The sequence below is a fragment of the Eriocheir sinensis genome, chromosome 54 (genome assembly GCF_024679095.1).
Source record: "Eriocheir sinensis breed Jianghai 21 chromosome 54, ASM2467909v1, whole genome shotgun sequence".
NCBI classification, from domain to species: Eukaryota; Metazoa; Arthropoda; class Malacostraca; order Decapoda; family Varunidae; genus Eriocheir; species Eriocheir sinensis.
The window spans coordinates 4,049,544-4,072,757 of NC_066562.1; the positions used below are offsets into that span (position 1 = coordinate 4,049,544).

Here is a 23,214-nt window from a genome sequence, read left to right on the forward strand (position 1 = left end):
CTCCAAGTCTCCTACAGTCTTACCCGGCCCATGAAACACCACCAATGCTAACCAACCCCCCTTCCTCCGCACCCCAGGCTAATGTTCTGGACCGACTGGGGCGAGAACCCTAAGATAGAGCGGGCGGGCATGAACGGCGACTCTGCCACGCGCGTCGTCATCGTAAAGGACGAGATATTCTGGCCCAACGGACTCACCATCGACACCCAGCGCCGCGTCATCTACTGGGCCGATGCAAAGTTCTCCTACATTGCCTCCGTGGACTTTGATGGCCGCAGTAGGAAGGAGGTAAGGAGGAGGAGGAGGAGGAAGAGGAAGAGAAAATATGGTAGGAAGGGGAAGGGCTTTAATGGGCACAGGAGGAGGGAGGTAAGGAAGAAGAGAAAAGAGAACAGAAGCTGGAGGAGGAGGAGGAGGAAGAGGAAGAAAAAGGAGGAGGAAGAGAAAATATGGTAAGAAGGGGAAGGGCTTTGATGGGCACAGGAGGAGGGAGGTAAGGAAGAAGAGAGAAGAAAACAGAAGCTGGAGGAGGAGGAGGAAGAGGAAGGAGATAACTAGGAGGAGGAAGAGAAAGATTGGTTGGAAGGGGAATGATTTTGATGGGCACAGAAGGAATGAAGATTAGAAGGTAGAAGGACTTGGGAAACTTGAGGAAAGAGGGAAGGAAAGGAGGAGGAGGAGGAGATAAACAGGCAAAAGAGGAAGAGGAAGAGAAAGTGAGGTAGACAAGGGAATAGGAGTTAAGTAGGAGAATAAAAGAGGAAGATGAATAATGGTGGAAAGGGAAGAGGAGGAGGAGGAGGAAATGAGGTAGGAAGGGAAAGAGGAGGAGGAAGAGGAACTGTGGTAAGAAGGGAAGAGGTAAACAAGAGGAAATGGGATATGGAGGGGAAGGAGAGGTAAACAGGAGGAAGAGGAGGAAATGGGAGAGGGAGGGGAAGAAGAGGAGGAGGAAGAGGAAGAGAACATTGATGAGGGCACAGAAGGAAGAGGTCAATCAGGAGGAGGAGGAGGAAGAAGAAGAAGAGGAGGAGGAGGAGGAGGAGGAGGAATCATATAAGCAAAGGAAAGGAAGCAATCATTTAAACCTTTAAGACTTTCACCTCCACCCCTTATCATCTACTACCACCACTACTACTACTACTACTACTTCTACTTTTACTTCTAACCCCCCTAATAATGAGCAGAGGTGTGATGTGTCGTCCCCCTCCTACAGGTAGTACAGGGGAAACTGCCACACCCCTTCGCCCTCACATACTTCAACCACACACTGTACTGGACGGACTGGGAGACGCGCGCCATCCACTACTGCACCATTGATGAGGGGGTAAGTGTGGGAGAGAGAGGGAGAGGTTGTTTTTCATGTTCTGTTTTGTTTCCATTGTTGTTCCTGTCCAAGCTTGAGTGTGTGTGGGAGAGAGTTTATGGGAAAGTGTATGAGAGGTTTTTGAGAGTAGGTGGGTGTGTAAGAGTGTAAGAGAGAGAGAGAGAGAGAGAGAGATGCACATAAAAACTTGGTAAATTTGTGACCCGGAAGAAAAGAAAAAGAATAATATAGGAGAAAGAGAGATGCGCATAAAAACTTGGTATATTTGTGACTGGAAGAAAAGAAGAAAAATAGTATAGGAAAGAGAGAGAGAGAGAGATTGTTTAGGCTTTCCATGACATTCTTGGGACAGCTTATCAAGTCTTGCACTGTCACAATAACCTCCTCCTTCCTTCCTTCCTCCCTCCTTCCTCCCTTCTATCCTTCCTTCCTTCCTTCTCTCTCCTCATACTTTGCTATCATGAGTGTACGTGGAACCATAACAAAGGAGGTTGATATAAACATTTTTCTTAGGTTTATTTTTATTTGTCTTATCTACTTACTTTTCTCTTTACATTAAGAACATAAGAACGTAAAGAGTCCACAAGAGGCAGCTCCTGTAATCCTAACCCCACCTCACCTCACTATCCATGAATTTATCCAGCCTCTTCTTGAATGTATCTATGTTGTTGCCACCTACAACATGACTGCCAAGCCTGTTCCACTCATTCACCACTCTTTTAGTAAACCAGTTCTTGCCTATGTCTGTTGAATCTGAATTTATGTACATAAGTGTTTTTTTTAGGTTCACTTTTATTTGTTTTATGTACTTACTTTTAGTCTACTTTTTCACTTTATTCACCTAGTTTTGTCATTTTGTCATAGGATTTTTGGCATCTTATTTTTACAGTGTTTCTTCCTGTACTCAAATTATCCATGGGTCATATTCTGTAACATCTCATGGCTTACACACCCACATTCGATAAGGCCTTAGCAGTGGTTGTGGGTATTTCCATGGGTAGTTTAATGAGCCTAGTGATAGTTGTACAAGGCTTCTGCACCATGAACAGGATGAACACACATGGGAACCCAACCAATCTCCTTTGCGGCCTTTGGGAATATTCATTGTGAGAGCCAAAAGTGTCTGAGAATATTGCCTGTTTTATTTATTGAGGCATCTTGAGTTTAGAGTTACTTCTGAGTGGTTGATCAAAGCAATAGAAAGGGAAGAAAATATATGTTAGGGCCATGCAAGCGCTGCCCAATGTTTTAGTAATATATTAGCATGAACCAGAGTATTCCTATTCTGGACATTTTTTTATTTTTTTATTTATTTATTTATTTATTTATTTATTTATTTATTTATTTATTTATTTTTTGGCCGACTTTGTTTTTTTGTTTCCCGTCACTGCCTGGCAACATGACCACCTCCATCACTCCACAGTTTACTCTCTCACCTTTGATAGACTTCTTTTTCATCACTATCATCTTTTCTTCTTCTTCTTCATTGCCTTCTTCTTGTGCTTCTTTCTCTTCTTCTTTTGCTTCTTCTTCTATCTCAACTTATTCTTCTATCTCATTCTAATTCTTTCTTTTCTCTTTTATTTCATTTTTTCTTTTTTCTCGTCCCTTCCTCCTCTTCCTTCTTCACCTTCTTCTTCTTCTTTTCATTTATCATCCTTATTTTCCCTTCCATAGACTTCCATAGACATAGACCTCACAGTTGCCTTCTTCATTTCCACCACCTGTTTTGTTTTTGAGAGGAAGTTCCTGGTGGAGGGAAGTGATATTTGCATGAACTGTGATACCTTGCCTTATTGACAACTCTGTTCCCTCAGTAGTCAGCTCTTGAGGGGACAGTGCCATTACACGATGCTCCAAACTTACAAAATTGACCTCTTGACCACTTCTCTACCCTTGTCTTCCCTTTTATTTATTTATTTATTTATTTATTTTTTTTTTTTTTTTAGGAGCATAACTAGCGGGCATTGTTGTTTGTATTTGTTTTGAGATTTGCCACTCTCTCTTTAAGCCACTCCACCCCCCTTTTTTATAGGAGCAGTGCTTGTGGTCTTTTATGCATTTATTTGTTTTTGCCCTTGAGCTGTTTCCTTTACTGTAGAAAGAAAAAAAAGTATTGGCCAGTCCTCAGTCTATCACAGCAGCCCTGGGAAGAGGTTCGGGCCCCACCCGGAAAGACTTCATATTTGTCTCTGACTATAGTAGAAAAGCTGACAGACATGGATAGTATAGGTTGTGTTGAGTGCTTACCATGACACTGTTTTGGAAGGTGCCAGTGGTGGTGATGGTGGTGGCAGCGGTGGTGGTGGTGATGGTGGTGGCAGCGGTGGTGGTGGTGATGGTGGTGGCAGCGGTGGTGGTGGTGATGGTGGTGGCAGCGGTGGTGGTGGTGATGGTGGTGGCAGCGGTGGTGATGGTGGTGGCAGCAGTGGTGGTGGTGGTGGTGGAAGCAGCCACCACCTGCCTCAGTAACACAGCAGGGTCTAGGTGGTCTGGGTCACTGGTTGGCCTTGGGCTGGGTCCTCTGCTTGGTGCTGGCCTGGGTGCTGTGTGTCAGCCTCACCGTGTGGCCCCGGCAGGGACCCCTCCAGGCCACCCACACCACACCAGCACCAGCATGGCCACACTCACCACCACACTGATGGCCACCAGGACGGTGATCACCAACACCAGAGGATGGCTGGTGGTGGGGGTGGTGGTGGTGTTGGCAGCAGTGGTGGTGGTGGTGTTGGCAGCCGGGTAACCCCACCGTGTGTAAGGGCTGGCCGTCACTTTGGAGGGCAGGCCATCCTGGAATGTGAGGGTCATGACTGTGGCCTTCCCTGTGGCCTTCAGGAGGCTGAGGGTCACCTGTGGCCCTGCTGCCTCCACCTGCAGGTGTACCACAGGGTCAGGCTGGAGAGTGGCCCGGGAAGTGTTGCGGATTGGCGAGCTGCAACAAGTCATGGTGCCCAACATGACCACTCCACCAAGCTTCTGACTCCACCATACCTTAACCACACCGTGCTGGAACCCTCTGTCATCCCTCAGGCGGAGATTCATGTCCCAGCCACACCGCCTGCTCTTGACCTGGCAGTGGTTATTGAGGCTGAGCAGGATGGGCAGGGCCAGGGTGACTGCATCCTCAGTGGTGTAACACGGTGCGGCAGGGTCTTGTGGGGCCTGTGTGGTAGGCAGGGTGTGGTAATGGGCAGCACACCACCAGGCCTGGGGTGTGGCTGTGGCTGTGTGGCCCCAGCAGAGCAACAGCAGGGGCAGCAGCAGCCCAGCCATGCCAGAGGCTGAGGAGGAGCAGAGCCACTGAAAGAGAGGAAGGAGGAACTTGGGCTGTTCCCTTCCTCCTTTAGCTACCCCTCCTTCCTTCCCTCTCTCCCTCCCTCTCATATCTCACATCCTCTTCTGTATGGATGATAGTGATGCACATGTCTAGCATTCTTAGTAGTGAGGAAAGTGTGTGTGTAATTCACCACGGCCTGATCACGAGTTGGACTCGCTTTTGCCAGCAGGTACCCTCACGACGCGAGCAAGTGCTCATTCTTGTCAATCTCTGGGTACTGCCAGGACCTCACACACCACACACCCCATCCCCCTTGCTCAAGGGGGGACAGTAACCACTCCTAGTCAACGGAAAGAATCCGGCCTGAGCAGGACTCGAACCACCGCCTGTTTGGCCATGAAGCCTTGCAGCGTGGCGCTCTAGCCGATTGAGCTACCGGAGCGGTGTGTGTGTGTGTGTGTGTGTGTGTGTGTGTGTGTGTGTGTGTGTCTTTTTTGTTACTTTTTATCTTTTCTCAGTCTTAGGTTCCTTATTATCTCCCTCATTGCTTCCAGTATTACCCCCCCCTCCCCCCCCTCTATATGAATACAACACCCCACACACCCACACACATCCTCTTCCTACCACCCAGTGCTCACTCACCCCCTCTGTCCCATCCCCCCCCATTCCCCATTCCTCCCTCCCATGCATGTCACCACTCACCCCTCCCACCCGTGACTGCCTCCCCTCCCCACTTGTTTATCCACCCACTCATTGCCACCCCACACCCACTCGTAAAGCAAAAGTTCACCCATACACACCCACCACTACCCACCCACTCCCACCTCAGTACCTCCCCCTTACACCAAAACCCCCATTACCACACCAACCATCACCCATCACACATCCAGCATCCATACATCCACCAACCCACCCATCCCCACACACCAACCATCACCCACTGCTGCCCCAAAATACCCACCACACACCCAGCACCCATACATCCACCCTCATCACCACACACCATCACCCATCCATTTCCACCTCAGTCCTCACCCCCCCACACCTACATATTCCCCCTTCCCCTACACCCATACCCAGCACTCAACACCCACCCATTTCCAGCTTAATCCTTCCCCTCCCCCAGTACCCCATCCTCACACCCATACCCACACACCCACTTAGCATCATCTGCCCACTGAGAGAGAGAGAGAGAGAGAGAGAGAGAGAGAGAGAGAGATGTTTTGGTTTTCCATGACATTATTGGGACAGCTTATCAAGTCTTGCTCTGTTCTCAGTCACAATAGCCTCCTTCTTTCTTCCTTCCTTCCTTCCTTCCTCCCTTCCCTCCTTCCTTCCTCCCTTCTTCCTCCTCAGACTTGTTATCGTGAGCATTCGTAGGACCATAACAAAGGAATTTGATACGTGTGTACATAAATATTTTTCTCAGGTTTATTTTTATTTCTCTTATCTACTTACTTTTTACTTTACATTTTTAGTTTACTTTTTTACTTTATTTGGTTTATTTTGAGTCATTTCACTATTTGATTTTCGGCCTCCTATTTTTACAGTTCCTTGTACTCAAATTATATTATTCATATTCATGGTGGTGGTGGTGGTGCTGCCTCAGTAACACAGCAGGGTCTAGGTGGTCTGGGTCACTGGTTGGCCTTGGGCTGGGTCCTCTGCTTGGTGCTGGCCTGGGTGCTGTGTGTCAGCCTCACCGTGTGGCCCCGGCAGGGACCCCTCCAGGCCACCCACACCACACCAGCACCAGCATGGCCACACTCACCACCACACTGATGGCCACCAGGACGGTGATCACCAACACCAGAGGATGGCTGGTGGTGGGGGTGGTGGTGGTGTTGGCAGCAGTGGTGGTGGTGGTGGTGTTGGCAGCCGGGTAACCCCACCGTGTGTAAGGGCTGGCCGTCACTTTGGAGGGCAGGCCATCCTGGAATGTGAGGGTCATGACCGTGGCCTTCCCTGTGGCCTTCAGGAGGCTGAGGGTCACCTGTGGCCCTGCTGCCTCCACCTGCAGGTGTACCACAGGGTCAGGCTGGAGAGTGACCCGGTAAGTGTTGAGATTTGACGAGTTGCAACAGGTCACGATGCCCAACATGACCACTCCACCAAGCTTCTCACTCCACCTCACCTTAACCACACCTTGCTCGAGCCCTGTGCCATCCAGCAGGTGGAGATTCATGCCCCAGCCACACCGCCTGCTCTTGACCTGGCAGTGGTTCTTCAGGCTGAGCAGGATGGGCAGGGCCAGGGTGACTGCATCCTCATTGGTGTAGCACGGTGCGGCAGGGTCTTGTGGGGCCTGCGTAGTAGGCAGGGTGTGGTAATGGGCCGCACACCACCAGGCCTGGGGTGAGGCTGTGGCTGTGTGGCCCCAGCAGAGCAGCAGCAGGGGCAGCAGCAGCCCAGCCATGCCACTGAACCACTGAAAGGAAGGAAGGAGGAACTTGGGCTATACCCTCCCTCCCTCCTTTATCCACCCTGCCTTCCTTCCCTCCCTCCTCTTATCCCATATCTCACATTCTCTTCTGTACGAGTGATTGTGAGGCACGTCTGTCATTCTTAGTAGTGAGGAAACTGTGTGTGCGTGTGTGTGTGTGTGTGTTTGTGTCTGTGTATGCTTATGTCCTCTTGTTTGTTACTTGTTATCATTTCCCAATTTTGTGTGTCTTATAATTTCCTTGTGCTCTCATAGCTTCCTTTAGTAACTGTTTGGGGCTTTGTTAGGTTAGGTTAAGTTTAGGGAGCTGCCTTGTGTGTGCCAGTCAGCCTCTTGCAGTCTCCCTATGTTCTTGTGTTCTTGCCTATCCTCCCCTCTCCCCATACCCCCCACCCACACCCACACCCACTCACCACCACCCACTCATTTCCAGAGGAGCTGCAAGGAACAACACCAGATAGGGGCGGGCCTGTCACCCATGTACCTCCATGTCTACGACCCAGCCCAGCAGCCCCATGTCCACACCCCATGCCAGAAGAACAATGGGGGGTGTAGCCATCTCTGCCTGGCCGCCCCGCCACCCAAAAACTACTCCTGCGCGTGTCCGACCGGTGTGAAGCTGTTGGATCAGTTTAATTGTTCAGATGGTGAGTTGTTTTTATTTTATTTATTTATTTATTTATTTATTTTTTTTTTTTATTTTTTTTTTTTTTTTTTTTTTTTGTGTGTAGTTTTTTTTCTTATTCCCCATCTTCTTCAACCCTTCAACACACACCCACACCCTTTCTCTTCCCCTTTTCATCCCTTCTTCCCCATCATCCTCTCCCTGTTAACACTCATTTCCCCTCTTTCCCATCCTATCTACCCTTCTTCAATCCCTCAACACACACACACACACACACACACACACACACACACACACACACACACCTTCTTTTCATCCCATCTTTCTCATCTTCTCTCTATCTTCAGTCCCTCAACACACACCTACACCCATTTTCTTCCCCTTTTCACCCCATCAATCCCATCATCTTCACCCCATCTTCTTCCTAATCAAGTCTCATCTCCCCTTCCCCAATCAAGTCTCATCTCCCCTTCCCCATCATATCAGCTCTTTCTTTACCCCTTCAACACTCCCACTTCCCCTTTATCTAACCCCTCACCCCATCATCTTCACCCCTTCCTTGACCCTTCAACACCCACACACATCCTTTCGCCTCCCATTCTCACCCCATCTCCCCCATCGTCTCCCCAGGCCCAGAGGAGATGCTGATTCTGGCGCGGAGGACGGATCTGCGACGCATCTCCCTTGACACCCCAGACCACACCGCTGTCGTCATCCCTATGTCTGGGGTGAAGCATGCCATCGCTGTGGACTATGACCCCATTGACGGATTTATATACTGGACGGATGATGAGGTGAGGGGGGTGAGGGGTGAAGGATAGAGTTGGGTTGAGTTGATGGGGTTGGGGGTAGAGGGTTAGGGGTTAAAGGCTAGAGTTAGGTTAGGGAGTGGGTAAGGATGGGTTAGGGGGTTAGATGAAGGGTAAGGGTTGGAGAAGAGGGTTAAGTTAGGAAGATGAAGGGTGTTAGAGAAAGGGTAGTGTTGGGTTAGGATGGTTTAGGGAGGCAGAGAGAGGGAGAGAGTTTGACACCACCAGTAAAGTACACAACACAGGCAAAGGTGTGGGTTCAGAGTTGGAGTCAGGCGTTGAAGAGTACTTTTGGGTGGAGTTGGAGTTGGTAAAATTATCTTGACTCTGACACTTTTATGTGATCAGTTCTTGTGTAATATACTTGACTGCACTGCTAGGCCAGTGTTGCCTTTGAGGGGAATTCACACAAAATTTGTGGATGAATTAGCTGTTGTGGAGCTCTTGTGGGAGAACATTTCAAGTGAGCAATTTATGGGAAGTTTTTGTGGAAATATTGATTTAATGTGGATTTCATTTTGTGGAAATGCTATATTTTGGTGAGGGGAGTGGAGTTGGAGTCAAAATTGCAACTTTAAAATTTCCTAGAGTTGGTGTCATAATTGGAATTTTTAAAATCCGACCTCCACACCCCTGGACACATGACAGGAGGGCAGGTGTGATGATGCCTCAGTGGTGGTGACAGAACCAATGATGTACACAACACAGACAGGAGAGGAGGACAGGTGTGATGATGGAACCGTGATAACACTCAAACTTGACCTCTCTTCTGGCCTCTCATTCTTTTTGCTTTTGATGGAGCAGTGTATAACAGGCTTTTTTGATGATTTTGTTTACTGCCCTTGAGCTGCCTCCCTTGCCATTAAAAAAAAAAAAAAAAACAGCGTAGAACATGCCGCAGAACAGGAGGGGAGGTGTGAATGGTGGTGTTGAGTGGTGCCAACAAGTGGTGATGACACACACAGGTGGAGTGCATCCAGCGGTCGCGTCTTGACGGCTCGGGGCAGGAGGTGGTGGTGTCGACGGAAGTGCTGAACCCGGACGGCGTGGCGGTGGACTGGATCGCACGGAACCTCTACTGGACGGACACTGGACCGGACCGCATTGAGGTGGCCAGGCTGAACGGGACATCCAGGAAGGTGAGGGTGAGGGGGGTGATGGGGAAGGGGTACAGGAGCAGGGAGAGGGGAGGAAGGAGGGAATGATAAATCTAGTAAGGTGAGGGTGAGGGGGTGATGGGGATGGGGAGTGGGGCAGGGAGAGGTGGGGAAGGAGGGAATGGCACATCTAGGAAGGTGAGGGTGAGGGGGATGATGGGGAAGGGGAGAGGGGCAGGGAGTGATAGGAAGGAGAGAATGACACATCTAGGAAGGTGAGGGTGATGGGAGGTGATGGGGAAGGGGTCGAGGGGCAGGGATAGGTGAGGAAGGGGTGGGGAAAGGAGGGAGAGGTGCAGGGAGTGATAGGAAGGTGAGAATGGCACATCTAGGAAGGTGAGGGTGATGGGAGGTGATGGGGAAGGGGGAGAGGGGCAGGGAGAGGTGGGGAAGGGGTGGGGAAAGGGGGAGAGGTGCAGGGAGTGATAGGAAGGTGAGAATGGCACATCTAGAAAGGTAAGTGTGGTGGGGAAGGGGTAGAGGGGCAGGGGGAGGTGAGGAAGGGGTGGGAAGAAGGGAAAGCTGCAGGGAGTGATAGGAAGGGGAGAATGAACCTTCCTTCTTCCTCCTGCCTTCCTTCTTTCCCTAATATTTTTTTCTTCCTTCTCCATACCCGTCATTCCCCCTTTCCTTCAATCTCTTCCTTCCTACCTTCCTTATTTTGTCACGTGTTCCTCTCTTCTTTCCATTCATCCATCCTTCCTTTTTACCTAAGTTTCATCCACCTTCCATTCTGTGTTTCTCCCTTTTTTCTTTTCATCCCTCCTTCCTTTCTAACTTTCTCCTACATTCTTTCATATCGTTCCCATTCTCCCTTCTTCCCTTCCTTCCCTTCCTACAACCTCCCCCACTCATCCACTCACCCACACTTCCAGATCCTCATCACCGACAACCTGGATGAACCGAGAGCCATTGCTATAGACCCGGATGGCGGCCTCATGTTCTGGACGGACTGGGGCGTTCATCCGAAGATTGAGAGGGCAGCGCTGGATGGCACGGAGAGGCAGCTGGTCATCGGCACGGACCTGGCCTGGCCGAACGGTGTGGTCATTGATGTGGAGCTGAGCCGCATCTTCTGGTGTGACGCGAAGATGGACGTGATTGAGGTGAGTGGAGATGGATGGAAGGGGTGGAAAGGGGAACGTTGAAGAGGGGGAGGGATAGAGAGATTGAGATAGGAGTAGTGAGGTGGAACGGGTGGAAGGGAAAGAAGGAAAAGAAGTGGAGATGAGAGTTTGAGTTGAGATGGATGGAGGGGGTGGAAAGGAAGGGGAAAGGTTGAAGCGGTGGAGGGATGGAAAGAGAATGGGGTGAGGTGATATTGGATGGGTAGGGAAGGGGTGGAGAGATGAAGAGAAATTGAGATTAGTGATGGGTATGGAAGGGGTGTATTAGGGAAAGGGGAAGGGATGGGATGAGGGAAGGGAAGGATGAAGGGAGGGAGATTGAGGTAGTAAGTCTTGGGTGTGGAGGGTCAGGAATGGGAAAGGGATGAAGGATGATTGTGATTAGTGATGGACAGAGCTGGGACTACCGATTGACATTTGGGATCGGTACTACCGGCGGTAGATTACTGCTACCGATACCGATCATTCGGTATTTTGAAGAAACTACCGAATACCGCTACCGATCGCATGATTGGCAGTCAATCGGTATCGGTAGATTGAAAAAGCGCTGGACTTTTTGTTAAGACTTAAGAGAAGACGACCCGGCAAAATGAACGGACAAGTTTCAACACGTTGGCGAAAGATCTATGGGAAGCAGTTAGCAGGAAATTCCAGGTATTACTTTGACGTCATCACGCTTAGCCAATCACCGCCGTTCTGGGCGTTCTCAGCCAATCAGAGGCAGCCACGACCTAGCAGATTCTCGCTCCGCCAAAAGTTTTGGCGGGAGCCCCACTCTGTTTGGCCTGCCGACGCGAGTAGCCTACACCTACGCCTAGCTCCTCGCCTCGACAACGTGCTCAGCCTCATCGCCTAGTGTTTTAAGTGGCAGTGTTTTTAAGTCCACCCGCCGCGGCAGCAGCACTTAATCGTTTTGTGCTTTTAACTTTTCAAGTGATTTTCCTTTTTTAAACTTTATTTTACATTAAAAAAGTTTTGATCAAGTCAGTGAACTATTTAATCATATTGTTACGAACCAGAGGTTAGGATATGCTGTGTGTTGAGTGAGTGTTTTGTATGTGGCGCGGCGGGGCCCGTGTGTAGGAGTGTGTGAACCCTGTAAGAGGGACGCGGCAGAGTGAGGCTAGTCACGTAAGCCAGTGTCACGTGTGAGGCAGCGTGGGGGAGAGGTGAGGTGTGGAGGCAGAGAAATAACTTAAAAAGTGTGTTATGGGCCTTTAAAAGCATTTTTTTATTATATAATTATAGTTTTTTAATCTACCGATACCGAATCTATACCGATCGGTAGATTTCTGAAAAATCTACCGATCTACCGATACCGATTGGACGCGGCTCGCTACCGACTACCGATACCGGTGGTAGATTTTTTCTACAGAATCCCAGCTCTGGTGATGGATATTGAAGGGAATGGGAGGGAAGGGGAAGGGTAAACAGTGGTGTGAAGGGAAGGGAAGGGATTGAGCAATGAAGAGAGAAGAAGGGAGAAAAGAGAGAAGGGTAAGGAAGGGGGAAGGGATGAAGGATGATTGAGGTAAGTGATGGGTATTGAAGGGAATGGGAGGGAAGGGGAAGGGTAAACAGTGGTGTGAAGGGAAGGGAAGGGAAGGGGTTGAGAGATAAAGAGAGAAAGGGAGAGAGACAGAGACCCTCACCCTCACCTCACTGTCCTTCCCCAACACACCCTTCCTCCCTTACAGAACTCCTCCCTGAATGTATGCGAGAGAGAGAAAGAGAGAAAGACGCCCACCCCACCTCACATCACCTTCACCAACACCCTTCCTCCCTTACAGAACTCCTCCCTGAATGTATGTTTGTGAGAGAGAGAGAGAGAGAGAGAGAGAGAGAGAGACCCCCCCCCCCCCACTCCACCTCACCTGACCTCCCTTAACCATCACCATCCCTACAGAGCTCCTCCCTGGATGGTTCAGACAGGCGGGTGGTCCTCAGAGACTACCTCCCTCATGTGTTTGGCCTCTCCCTGCTGGGCGACCACATCTACTGGACCGACTGGCAAAGACGCAGCATCGAGAGGGTCAACAAACTCACAGGTCAGGTCACACGGGGTCATGGGGGGGTCGGGAGGGGAGGGGTGTTGCTTTGTGCTGGGTCAGGTTAGGTTATTTTTTTTTTTTTTTTTTCTGTTTCCTTGCTGTTGTCCTGTCTTCCTTCCTTTCTACTCTCCATCCTTTCCTTCCTTCCTTTCTATCCCATCTTTCTCTTCCTTCTTTCTCTTTCCATTTTCTTCTTTCTTTCCTCCTCTTCCTACTTTCCTTCCCTCATGTTATTTCTCTTTCTTCCTTTTTCCTCCTCCTTTCATTCCTTCTTTCCTTATCTCCTTCCTACCTTCATTCCCCTCCCATCTTCCTTCCCATGCTTTTTCTCTTTCTTTTCTTCTTCTCTTCCCTCCTCCTCCTACCCTCCTTCTCTCATGTTTTCTCTCTCCTTTTTTTCCCTCCATCATACCCATCCTTCCTCCTTTCCTCCTCCTCCCATTTTCCTTCTCATTTTTTTTTCTCTTTCTTCTCTTTTCTCCTCCTCCTACCTTCGTTCTCTCATGTTTTCTCCTTCCTTTTTTTCTCTCCACCATACCCATCCTTCCTCCTTACCTCCTCACCTTCCACCACCACCAACGCATCTCCTTTTCTTGCAGGTGAAGGGCGCAAGGTCATAGTGGAGCAGCTGCCAGACTTGATGGGGCTGAAGGCCGTGAGCTCCAAGCAGGGGGGCGGCTCCCACAACCCCTGCCGCGAGGACAATGGCGGCTGCTCACACCTCTGCCTCAACCGCCCTAATAACTACACCTGCGGATGCCCCATAGGTAAGGGTGTGAAGGGGGGAGGGGGGGGGAAGATTTTGGGGATCAGGAGGAAGGAATAGGGAGGTAGGAGGGAAGAAAAGAGGGTAGGAGAGAAGAAAAGGGGATAGAAGGAGGAAGAAATAGGAAGGGAGAAGGAAGAAATGGGGAGGTAGGAGGGAAGAAAAGGGAGGTAGAAGGAAGAAATGGGGAGGTAGGAGGGAAGAAAAGGGAGGTAGAAGGAAGAAAAGGGGAGGTAGGAGGGAAGAAAAGGGAGGTAGGGGAAGAAATGGGGAGGGAGGGAGAAGGAGGAAATGGGAAGGTAAGGGAAGAAATGGGGAGGTAGGAGGGAAGAAATGGGGAGGTAGGAGGGAAGAAATGGGGAGGTAGAAGGAAGAAATGAGGAGGTAGGAGGGAAGAAAGGGTAGAAGGAAGAAATGGGGAGGTAGGAGGGAAGATATGGGGAGGTAGGAGGGAAGAAAAGGGAGGTAGAAGGAAGAAATGGGGAGGTAGGAGGGAAGAAATGGGGAGGTAGGAGGGAAGAAAAGGGAGGTAGAAGGAAGAAATGGGGAGGTAGGAGGGAAGAAATGGGGAGGTAGGAAGGAAGAAAAGGGAGGTAGAAGGAAGAAATGGGGAGGTAGGAGGGAAGAAATGGGGAGGTAGGGGAAGAAATGGGGAGGTAGGAGGGAAGAAATGAGGAGGGAGGGAGAAGGAGGAAATGGGAAGGTAAGGGAAGAAATGGGGAGGTAGGAGGGAAGATATGGGGAGGTAGGAGGGAAGAAATGAGGAGGGAGGGAGAAGGACGAAGTGGGAAGGTAGGAGGGAAGAAATGGGGAGGTAGGAGGGAAGAAATGGGGAGGTAGAAGGAAGAAATGGGAGGTAGAAGGAAGAAATGGGAGGTGGGAGGAAGAAATGGGAGGTAGAAGGGAAGAAATGGGGGGTACGGAGGAAGAATGGGGTAGGAGGAAGAATTGGGGAGGTAGGAGGAAGAAATGGGGAGGTAGGAGAAAGAAATGGGGAGGTAGAAGGAAGAAATGGGAGGTAGAAGGAAGAAATGGGGAGGTAGAAGGAAGAAATGGGGAGGTAGAAGGAAGAAATGGGGAGGTAGAAGGAAGAAATGGGGAGGTAGAAGGAAGAAAAGGGAGGTAGAAGGAAGAAAAGGGGAGGTAGAAGGAATAAAAGGGAGGTTGTATGAAGAAAAGGGGAGGTAGAAGGAAGAAATGGGGAGGTAGAAGGAAGAAATGGGGAGGTAGAAGGAAGAAATGGGGAGGTAGAAGGAAGAAATGGGGAGGTAGGAGGGAAGAAATGGGGAGGTAGAAGGAAGAAATGGGGAGGTAGAAGGAAGAAATGGGGAGGTAGAAGGAAGAATGGGAGGTAGGAGGGAAGAAATGGGGAGGTAGAAGGAAGAAATGGGGAGGTAGGAGGGAAGAAATGGGGAGGTAGGAGGAAGAAATGGGGAGGTAGGAGGAAGAAATGGGGAGGTAGGAGGGAAGAAATGGGGAGGTAGGAGGGAAGAAATGGGGAGGTAGGAGGGAAGAAATGGGGAGGTAGGAGGAAGAAATGGGGAGGTAGGAGGGAAGAAATGGGGAGGTAGGAGGAAGAAATGGGGAGGTAGGAGGTAAGAAATGGGAGGTAGAAGGAAGAAATGGGAGGTAGGAGGAAGAAATGGGGAGGTAGGAGGAAGAAATGGGGAGGTAGGAGGAAGAAATGGGGAGGTAGGAGGAAGAAATGGGGAGGTAGGAGGAAGAAATGGGGAGGTAGGAGGAAGAAATGGGAGGTAGGAGGAAGAAATGGGAGGTAGGAGGAAGAAATGGGTAGGTAGGAGGAAGAAATGGGGAGGTAGTAGGAAGAAATGGGAGATAGGAGGAAGAAATGGGGAGGTAGGAGGAAGAAATGGGGAGGTAGGAGGAAGAAATGGGGAGGTAGGAGGGAAGAAATGGGGAGGTAGGAGGGAAGAAATGGGGAGGTAGGAGGAAGAAATGGGGAGGTAGAAGGGAAGAAATGGGGAGGTAGAAGGGAAGAAATGGGGTGGTAGGAGGGAAGAAATGGGGAGGTAGGAGGAAGAAATGGGGAGGTAGGAGGGAAGAAATGGGGAGATAGAAGGAAGAAATGGGAGATAGGTAGAGGAAAGAAATGTGCATACCCATCCCTCATATCCCTCCCTCTCACACCCCTCCCACATCACTCTCCCCCCCCACACACACATCCCTCCTCTTCTTCCCCCAGGCTATGACCTCACCCAGGACGGCCGCCAGTGTGTGGTTCCCGAGGCGTTCCTGCTCTACACACGCAAGGAGGATATTCGGCGCATCTCCCTCCTCACGAGCCACAACGACCCCATTCCCGTCACTGGCATACAGGAGGCTATGTATGTATGGGGAGGTGTAGGGGGAATGGGAGGGAAGACAGGGTTGTAGAGGGAATGGAGGGGAAGATGGGGTTGTTGAGGGAATGGAGGGGAAGATGGGGTTGTAGAGGGAATGGAGGGGAAGATGGGGTTGTAGAAGGGTTGGGTGTAGAGGGAAGGGTATGTGAAGGAAGGGTTGTTTGGGAATGGTGTGTGTGTGGGTGTGGGTGTGGGTGTGTGTGTGTGTGTTTTCCTAGTTGTTTTACAGGGCCTGGGCTTACGCTCGTGTGGTCCCATCTCTGTATCTATAATTATCCAACTTTTCCTTGAAGCTCTGCACACTCTTCGCCGATACTACATCCTCACTTAGTCTGTTCCAAACCTCTATATTTCTTTGCGGGAAGCTATATTTCTTTATGTCTCTCAAGCATCTTCCCTTCCTCAGTTTTTTACTATGTCCTCTTGTGTTCCTGTTGGTAATTTCTTCTTTTAGTAGTAACTCCTCGTTGTCTACTTCCATTTTGCTCAATAATTTGTAGATTTGTATTAGGTCTCCCCTTTCTCTTCCTTGTGTGTGTGTGTGTGTGTGTTTTATCGTCTATCTCAGTGGTATTACTTTCATATATTCCTTTTTCTTACCTACAGTTATAGTTTTAATGGAGGGCACAAGTTCTTACACTCCTCAAGACCCATGTTCATCTTACTCCTCATCAGTTTTATCGGTTCTGTTTTCCTTCGCTGTAAAAAGAAAATAGGTTGTCTCTATAATCTGACCCTGGTGATGGGATATGTAAGGACTGACGCACTACACCTGTCAGAATTCACCCGCCCCTTCACCTCCTCCTCTCGTCTCATTATCACCTCCCACCACCAGTGACGTCTTCTCTGTTTTCCTTTGCTGTGAAAAGAAAAAAAATCAGGTTGTCTTTAGAATCTGAACCTGGCAACATATGATTTTAGGATTGACACATTACACCTGTCAAAAATTCACTCCCCCACCATCACCTCCCTTCTCTTAAGCATACCTCCTCCTCCCTTCCCACCACACCACCACCTCTCTTCCTCTCATTACCACACCTCCCACCACCACTAACGAAAAATTTGGGCGACTTTTCTGATACCTTACGCCCTGTCCACCCAGCAGTGAATGGGTACCAGGTATTAATCGGGGGTTGTGTCCTGTCTCCTGGGGTCTGTTCCCTTCTCCTATCATTCCTTCCTCTTCTGTCTCTCTCCGGCATATGACCACAGATGTTGCGCTGACTAAACAAAACTTTCCAACTTTCCAACCACCACTAACGTCTTCACCACCACCACAGGGCCATCGACTTTGACAGCATCGACAACCGGCTGTACTGGACCGACATCAGCGTCAAGTCCATCTCCCGCGCCTTCATGAATGGGTCGCAGATGGAGCGCGTGGTGGAGTTCGGCCTGGCGTACCCCGAAGGGATGGCGGTCGACTGGCTGGCTCGGAACATCTACTGGGCGGACATGGGGAATAACAGGTGAGGACAGGAAGGGAAGGGGATGATGGGGAACGATAGGTGGGGTGTGAGTGTGACAGGGATGTGATAGCAACATGAGTTTGATCGTTTATACATTTTTTTTTAATTTCTGCTTTCATGACTTTGGGTGAATTTGTGTAATAATGTGATTAGGGCAAGGAAGGGGAGGCAAAGGGAAAGGACAGGCATGGGGAACAATAGGGGAGTGAGTTAGAGGGAGTAGGAAAGTTTGGCCATATGGGTAAGCTTGGGTAGGGTAGGAAAGGCAGACTATATGGGAAAGGGTAAGAAGAGTATTTAAAAGTGAATAAAAGAAGGCATATGATTACCAACATTGATTTGATTGCATTTTTTATATCTAGAATTACGTGATTTTGGGGTTCAGAAAGGTAGAGAAATATAGGAAACGAGTTAATGGGAAATAGGAGCTTAGTGGAAAAATATAATTGGTTTGATTGGTTGTAGGTGTCTGCATGGGTTGACTTTGGGGTATGGAGGGTGTGTTAGGATGGGTAGGAACATGGGTTAAGAGCGAAAATAGAGTTGTTGGAGTTAGGTTGGGACTAGGAAATAGGGAGGGAAATGTAGTATGGAAGTAACAGAATTGGATATTACTCGTCACTCACCATAAGTCATCACCATTACCCAGCTCTCATCACCATCAATCACCAGCATTAGTCATCATCAAAAGGCCATAACTACTCATCACACCATCAGTCACCAGCAATAGTCATCACCAACACCTAACACCTTTCACCACCACACGCAGGATTGAGGTGGCGCGGCTGGACGGCAGTTCCCGGCGTGTGTTACTGTGGCAGAACATCGCCAGCCCCAAGTCCCTCGCCCTAGACCCCAGCCAGGGATACATGTATTGGTGAGTGTGTGTGTGTGTGTGTGTGTGTGTGTGTGTGTGTGTGAGTGTGTGTGTGTTTGCTCAGAGAGAGAGGTTAATTTTTTTTTGCATGTTTTGTTTGTGTTGTTCTTTTCCTTTTTGCGGCGCCAAGAGAGAATGCCAAAATAATCACTCAATCAATTTACTTATTCTTTATTTTTTGCACTTTGAGCTTCTTCCTTCACTTAAGAGAAAAGGAAGAGAAAAGTAGGTAGTCAGTCAGTCAGCCAGCAGGTCTGTCAGTCAGTCACCTCCTCTCTGTGACCTGCTGTCTATATGTACTAGGTAAAATTACAGCTAGGTAGATAAGATTAGGTAAATACAACAACCTATTTTGTCTCTTTTTCCTTTGTTTTTCTATCTATTATTTTTTTCCTTTCAATCAATCAATCCCCCTCTCCCCCCTTCCCCTTTAGGTCTGAGTGGCGTGAGGAGCAGCCCAGCATCTCCTACGCCCACCTGGATGCTGCCAACCCCACCGTCATCATCACCAAGATGGGCCGCGGGAACGGACTCACCATCGACTTCAAGGACAACCGACTCTACTGGACTGACATTGACAACTTAATGATCGAAAGCAGCGACCTCAGCGGCTACAACAGAGAGGTGAGGAAGAGAGGAGGAGGAGAGAGGGGGATTAACCTGTCCGCTGCAATTGGCACGGATTTGGCTTTCACTGGTAGCCTGGTAACATATAGTCCCAGGTCTTTCTTTGCCTCTGTGGTGGATAGTGGAGTGTTTCCCATGTGGTATTAGTATGCTGAATATCCCCTCCCAAGGTACATGACTTTACATTTTCTTCATTGAATTGTAACAGCCACTTTTTGTTCTATTCCTGTGGCTTGGTGATGTCGTCTTGTAGGAAATCTGTAGTCAAGGGGTTAAAGAGACAAGGAAGTAGTGGGATAGGGGATTGGAGGGAAGAGGGTGTGTGTTCAAGGGGGAGAGATAAAAGGCTACAATAGGAAGATGAGGAAGAGAGTAGGAGGAGTGAGGGGGATTAAAGGGATGAGGGAGTAGTGGGATAAGGGATTGGAGGAAAGAGGGTGTGTTCGATGGGGAGAGGTAAAAATAAAGGCTACAATAGGGAGATAAAAATTAGAGGGAGGGAGATTTTTATTACTTTATTACTTTAAGATTTTGTGTAATGATCTCTCTAACATCTTCAAGCATAATCTTTACTCTGGTCTTAACCCAGTAGCTGCAGGGATCATGTTTCTTAATGGTCCCTCTAAGCGAGAAAAATGAGAAAAAATCATCACTTACACAAACCATTTCATAATATATATCAAAGCATTTGTGATCAGTTTATGCATCACCTATTTTGGGGGGTTTAAATCATGGCACAAATTTGGCCCGTCTGCTACCTGGTTAAGATTTCGTGTAATGCTCTTAATGCTCTTAAGAAGTGTTTGGTGCCATAATTCCACAGTAGTTGCCTTGCCATGACTGCACAACCAGTCTGTCAACCAGTCAACCAGGAGAAAGTGGGGATGAGATGATGGGAAGGAGACGGAGAAAATGAGAGAATGTTTGTTTCTTTATTCTCTTAGCAGATGTTTGAGTGTGTGTGTGTGTGTGTGTGTGTGTGTGTGTGTGTGTGTGTGTGTGTGTGTGTGTGTGTGTGTGTGTGTTTCTTTTTCATTTTTATTTCTTTGTTCTTTTGTTCTTTCTCTCTATGTTGTCTGCTTCCTTTATTCTTTCTTCTTTTAATTCTTCCTTTCTTTCCTAAACTTTTACTTCAGTCCTTTCTTCTTGTCATTCACTGCCTCTTTCTTTCTTTCATTATCTGCTTCTTTCTTCCTATCTTTTTACATTTTTTTCTTCATTCCCGCTATCATTATTTTCATGTCTATATACTCAGTCAACCAATCAACCACACCACCAGGACTCACCATAACCACCATTCACAGGTCATCGTCCGCAACCTGCCACAACCGTATGGGCTGACCCTGTACGAGGACTATGTCTACTGGGCGGACTGGAAGACAGGGACGATTGAGAGAGCCAACAAGGCCAGAGGAGAGAACAGGACTAGGATACAGGTAAGGGGGATGGATTGCTTACCTGTGTATGTGTGGGGGGGGGGGGGGGGTAGGGTTGTTGGTGGGGGGGGGGAGGGGGGTAAGCATGTGGGTGGGTGTAGGGGGTATGTATGTGGGTGGGTGTGGGAGGGGGTAGATATGTGGTGGTGTGTAGGGGGGTAGGTATGTGTGGGTATGTGTGTGTGTGTGTGTGTGTGTGTGTGTGTGTGTAGGGGGTATGTGTGAGCAGGGGGGGGCGTAAATATGTGTGGGTGTGAGGGGGTATGTGGGGGGGTATTGTGGGGTGCTGTGTCGAGTTATATTTTATTTACTACTTCCTTTTGTCTTTATTTATCCTATTATTTTCATTTATCTCATCTCTGCTTTTTGTTCTCTACCTTTCTCCATTATTTTCTTTCTTATCATTATTTCCTCACCCAGCACATTTTTTTTTAGTCAGTTTCAGCATTTACTACTTTCTTCTTTGCTCCTTTTCTTTCATTTTTGTTCTCCTTTACTTCATTACTTTCTTTTCCTGTTGTTACTTTCTTATCCTGTACCTCTTTTAGTGTGTCTTCCTACTGGTGTTTTTATCAAGATTCTCCTCTTTTCTTACTTAATTCCCTCCTTCATACACTCACTCCCTCTCTCTCACACTCCCATATTTTCCTCCTCTCTTCCCACACAACTTTCTCCTACGCTCTCTCTCTCTCACACTCCTCCCATATTTTCCTCTTCCCTCCCTACACAAATTTCTCTCTCCTACACTCTCTCTCTCACACTCCCATATTTTTCTCCTCTCTTCCTACCCAACTCTCTCCTACACTCTCTCCTCTCTTCCTACACAACTCTCTCTCCTATACTCTCTCTTTTTCACACTCCTCCATCTATATTTTCCTCTTCTCCTCCTTCCCAACTCTCTCCTACACTCCACTTACCCACTCCACTCATCCACCTTCTCATCCATCCACAGAGCCAATTGGACTTCATCATGGACATCCTGGTCTTCCACTCCTCGCGGCAGAGTGGACGGAACCCCTGCTCAGAGGACAATGGCGGCTGCTCACACCTCTGCCTGGCCATCCCTCACCTGCCCAATGCTACCCAGAACTACACCTGTGCCTGCCCCACCCACTACACTCTGGATGCGGATGGGCGGACCTGCCGACGTGGGTGTAGAGAGGGTTATTGGGGGTAGATGGATGTGTGTGTGTGTGATTGGGTTGGGGTGGAAAAAGGGATGGGGGATTTGGAGGGATATGTAGTGGTATGGGAGGGGTGGAAGGAAGAAAGGAAGGAAAGAAAGAAAAAAGGAGCGAAGGAAAGTATATGGAAGAGGTGGAAGAATGGAAGGAGGGAAGATATAGAAGAAAGAAAGGAAGGAGGGGAGGAATTGAAGACAGGAAGGTAGGAAGGGACAAGAAAGAGATGGAAGAATGAAAGGAGTAGAAAAGAAATGGAAGAAGAAAGGAAGGAAGGAAGGAATGGGAAAGAGATGGAAAAAAGAGAAAAGAAATATGAAAGAGATGAAATAAAGGAACCGGAATAGAGACAGGAGGAAGAGGGAGAAGAAGAATGGAAAGGAAAATGAAAGAGAAGGTTGTTGGATAGTGTAGAAAAATGTGTGTGTGTGTGTGTGTGTGTGTGTGTGTGTGTGTGTGTGTGTGTCTGTCTGTCTGTCTGTCTGTCTGTCTGTCTAAATATTGAAATCCATTGTAACCTTTTCTTTCTTTATTTATTTATTTTTACAGCTCAAGGGCAACAAAAAAAAAGATGTAAAAAAAAAAAAAAAGCCCGCTAATCGCTCTTCCTACAGAGACCAAAGTTATGAACGACCAAAAGAGAGGTCAATTTCGGGAGTAGAGGTGTTTTGTGTGTGCCCTTACTTCTTCCAACACACCCCCTACACACCACCCTTCTCTCTCCCATCCCCATAACCCCAAATCACCACACTCACTCTCTCTCTCTCTCCCAACAGCGCCATCCTCGTTCCTCCTGTTCAGCCAGAAGATGGAGGTGAGCAGACTCGTAGAAGAGGGAGGTGAGTGCCCAACCCTCATCCTCTCCATACACAACATGCGAAACGTACGGGCGATAGACTATGACCCGCTAGAGGAGATGGTGTACTGGGTGGAGGGGCGAGGTCACACCATACGCAGGGCACACCAAAACGGGTCACACGGCCAGCTGTTTGTGACCAATGATATGGAGAAGATTTACCCCTATGACCTGGCGCTTGATCCCTTCTCCAGGCTGCTCCTGTGGTCCTGTGCCCGAAGTAATGTTATCAATGCCACGAGGTTGGATAGAACACAGGTGAGGGAGTGCTTTTGTTTTCTTGCTTTTTAATTTTCTGCAACTTTTTTTTTCCTTTTTTTATGCTTTTTTTCTTCCTGTCTTTTATTTTGTTTCCTTTTTCTTTTTTTCTTTTTCATTTTCTTCTCCTATGTTTCTTTCTTTTTGTCATTTAATTTATTTCTTCCCATTGCCTATACATTTTCTGCTTCTTCCTATCTTTTCCTTTTCGCTTTCTTCCATCTCTTTCCTATTCCTTCCTCTTTTCTTTTCTTCTCCCATGTCTTTTCTACTCCTTTCATTCTTCCTTTCTTTTCTTCTTCCATCTCTGTCTCTACCTATTGTTTTTTTAATTTTTTTCTGCTTCCTATCTTTTTTTTTTGGTTTTCCACTTTCTTCCCATCCATCATTTTCCATTCCCTTCTTCCTATCCTTCCATCATTTTCCTCTGTATTCCTGCTCTTTTTATCTTCTGCTGTTATCTTCCTATCTATCCTCTACTTTCTGCTTCATTTTTTATTTTCCGTTCCTTTATTCCAGTCATACCATCCCTCCCTCTTCCATCCTTTCCAACTCACTAAGCCAT

General features: G+C 48.3%; 2 protein-coding genes across 2 annotated transcripts in view; one reads left to right on the forward strand and one right to left on the reverse strand.

Moving 5' to 3' along the window:
* LOC126983561 (low-density lipoprotein receptor-related protein 6-like) overlaps nucleotides 1-23,214 on the forward strand; it is a 38,827-nt gene that overhangs the window by 9,417 nt on the left and 6,196 nt on the right. The window contains exons 5-19 of the mRNA XM_050836357.1: nucleotides 78-288; nucleotides 1,217-1,327; nucleotides 7,481-7,694; nucleotides 8,303-8,466; nucleotides 9,447-9,620; nucleotides 10,514-10,744; nucleotides 12,672-12,813; nucleotides 13,416-13,583; nucleotides 15,786-15,927; nucleotides 17,226-17,414; nucleotides 18,184-18,291; nucleotides 18,726-18,915; nucleotides 20,223-20,354; nucleotides 21,307-21,502; nucleotides 22,312-22,649. Of these exons, the coding sequence (XP_050692314.1) occupies nucleotides 78-288; nucleotides 1,217-1,327; nucleotides 7,481-7,694; nucleotides 8,303-8,466; nucleotides 9,447-9,620; nucleotides 10,514-10,744; nucleotides 12,672-12,813; nucleotides 13,416-13,583; nucleotides 15,786-15,927; nucleotides 17,226-17,414; nucleotides 18,184-18,291; nucleotides 18,726-18,915; nucleotides 20,223-20,354; nucleotides 21,307-21,502; nucleotides 22,312-22,649 (2,710 nt within the window). The remainder of the gene's footprint in view (nucleotides 1-77; nucleotides 289-1,216; nucleotides 1,328-7,480; nucleotides 7,695-8,302; nucleotides 8,467-9,446; nucleotides 9,621-10,513; nucleotides 10,745-12,671; nucleotides 12,814-13,415; nucleotides 13,584-15,785; nucleotides 15,928-17,225; nucleotides 17,415-18,183; nucleotides 18,292-18,725; nucleotides 18,916-20,222; nucleotides 20,355-21,306; nucleotides 21,503-22,311; nucleotides 22,650-23,214) is intronic.
* On the reverse strand, nucleotides 2,683-7,467 carry LOC126983562 (uncharacterized). Its single transcript, XM_050836358.1, has 2 exons — nucleotides 6,598-7,467; nucleotides 2,683-4,177 (listed from the first exon to the last, which is right to left on the reverse strand). Exons 1-2 carry the CDS (start codon nucleotides 7,018-7,020, stop codon nucleotides 3,887-3,889), a joined length of 714 nt encoding a protein of 237 aa, XP_050692315.1. The 5' UTR covers nucleotides 7,021-7,467; the 3' UTR covers nucleotides 2,683-3,886.

Bases quoted from the DNA above. Each gene is read 5' to 3' on its own strand.
- LOC126983562 (XM_050836358.1), bottom strand. From the start codon at position 7,020: ATGGCTGGGCTGCTGCTGCCCCTGCTGCTGCTCTGCTGGGGCCACACA. The intron at 4,178-6,597 runs GTGACCCTCAGC...GCAGGGCCACAG, and splicing joins TGGAGGCAGCAGGGCCACAG to GTGACCCTCAGCCTCCTGAA.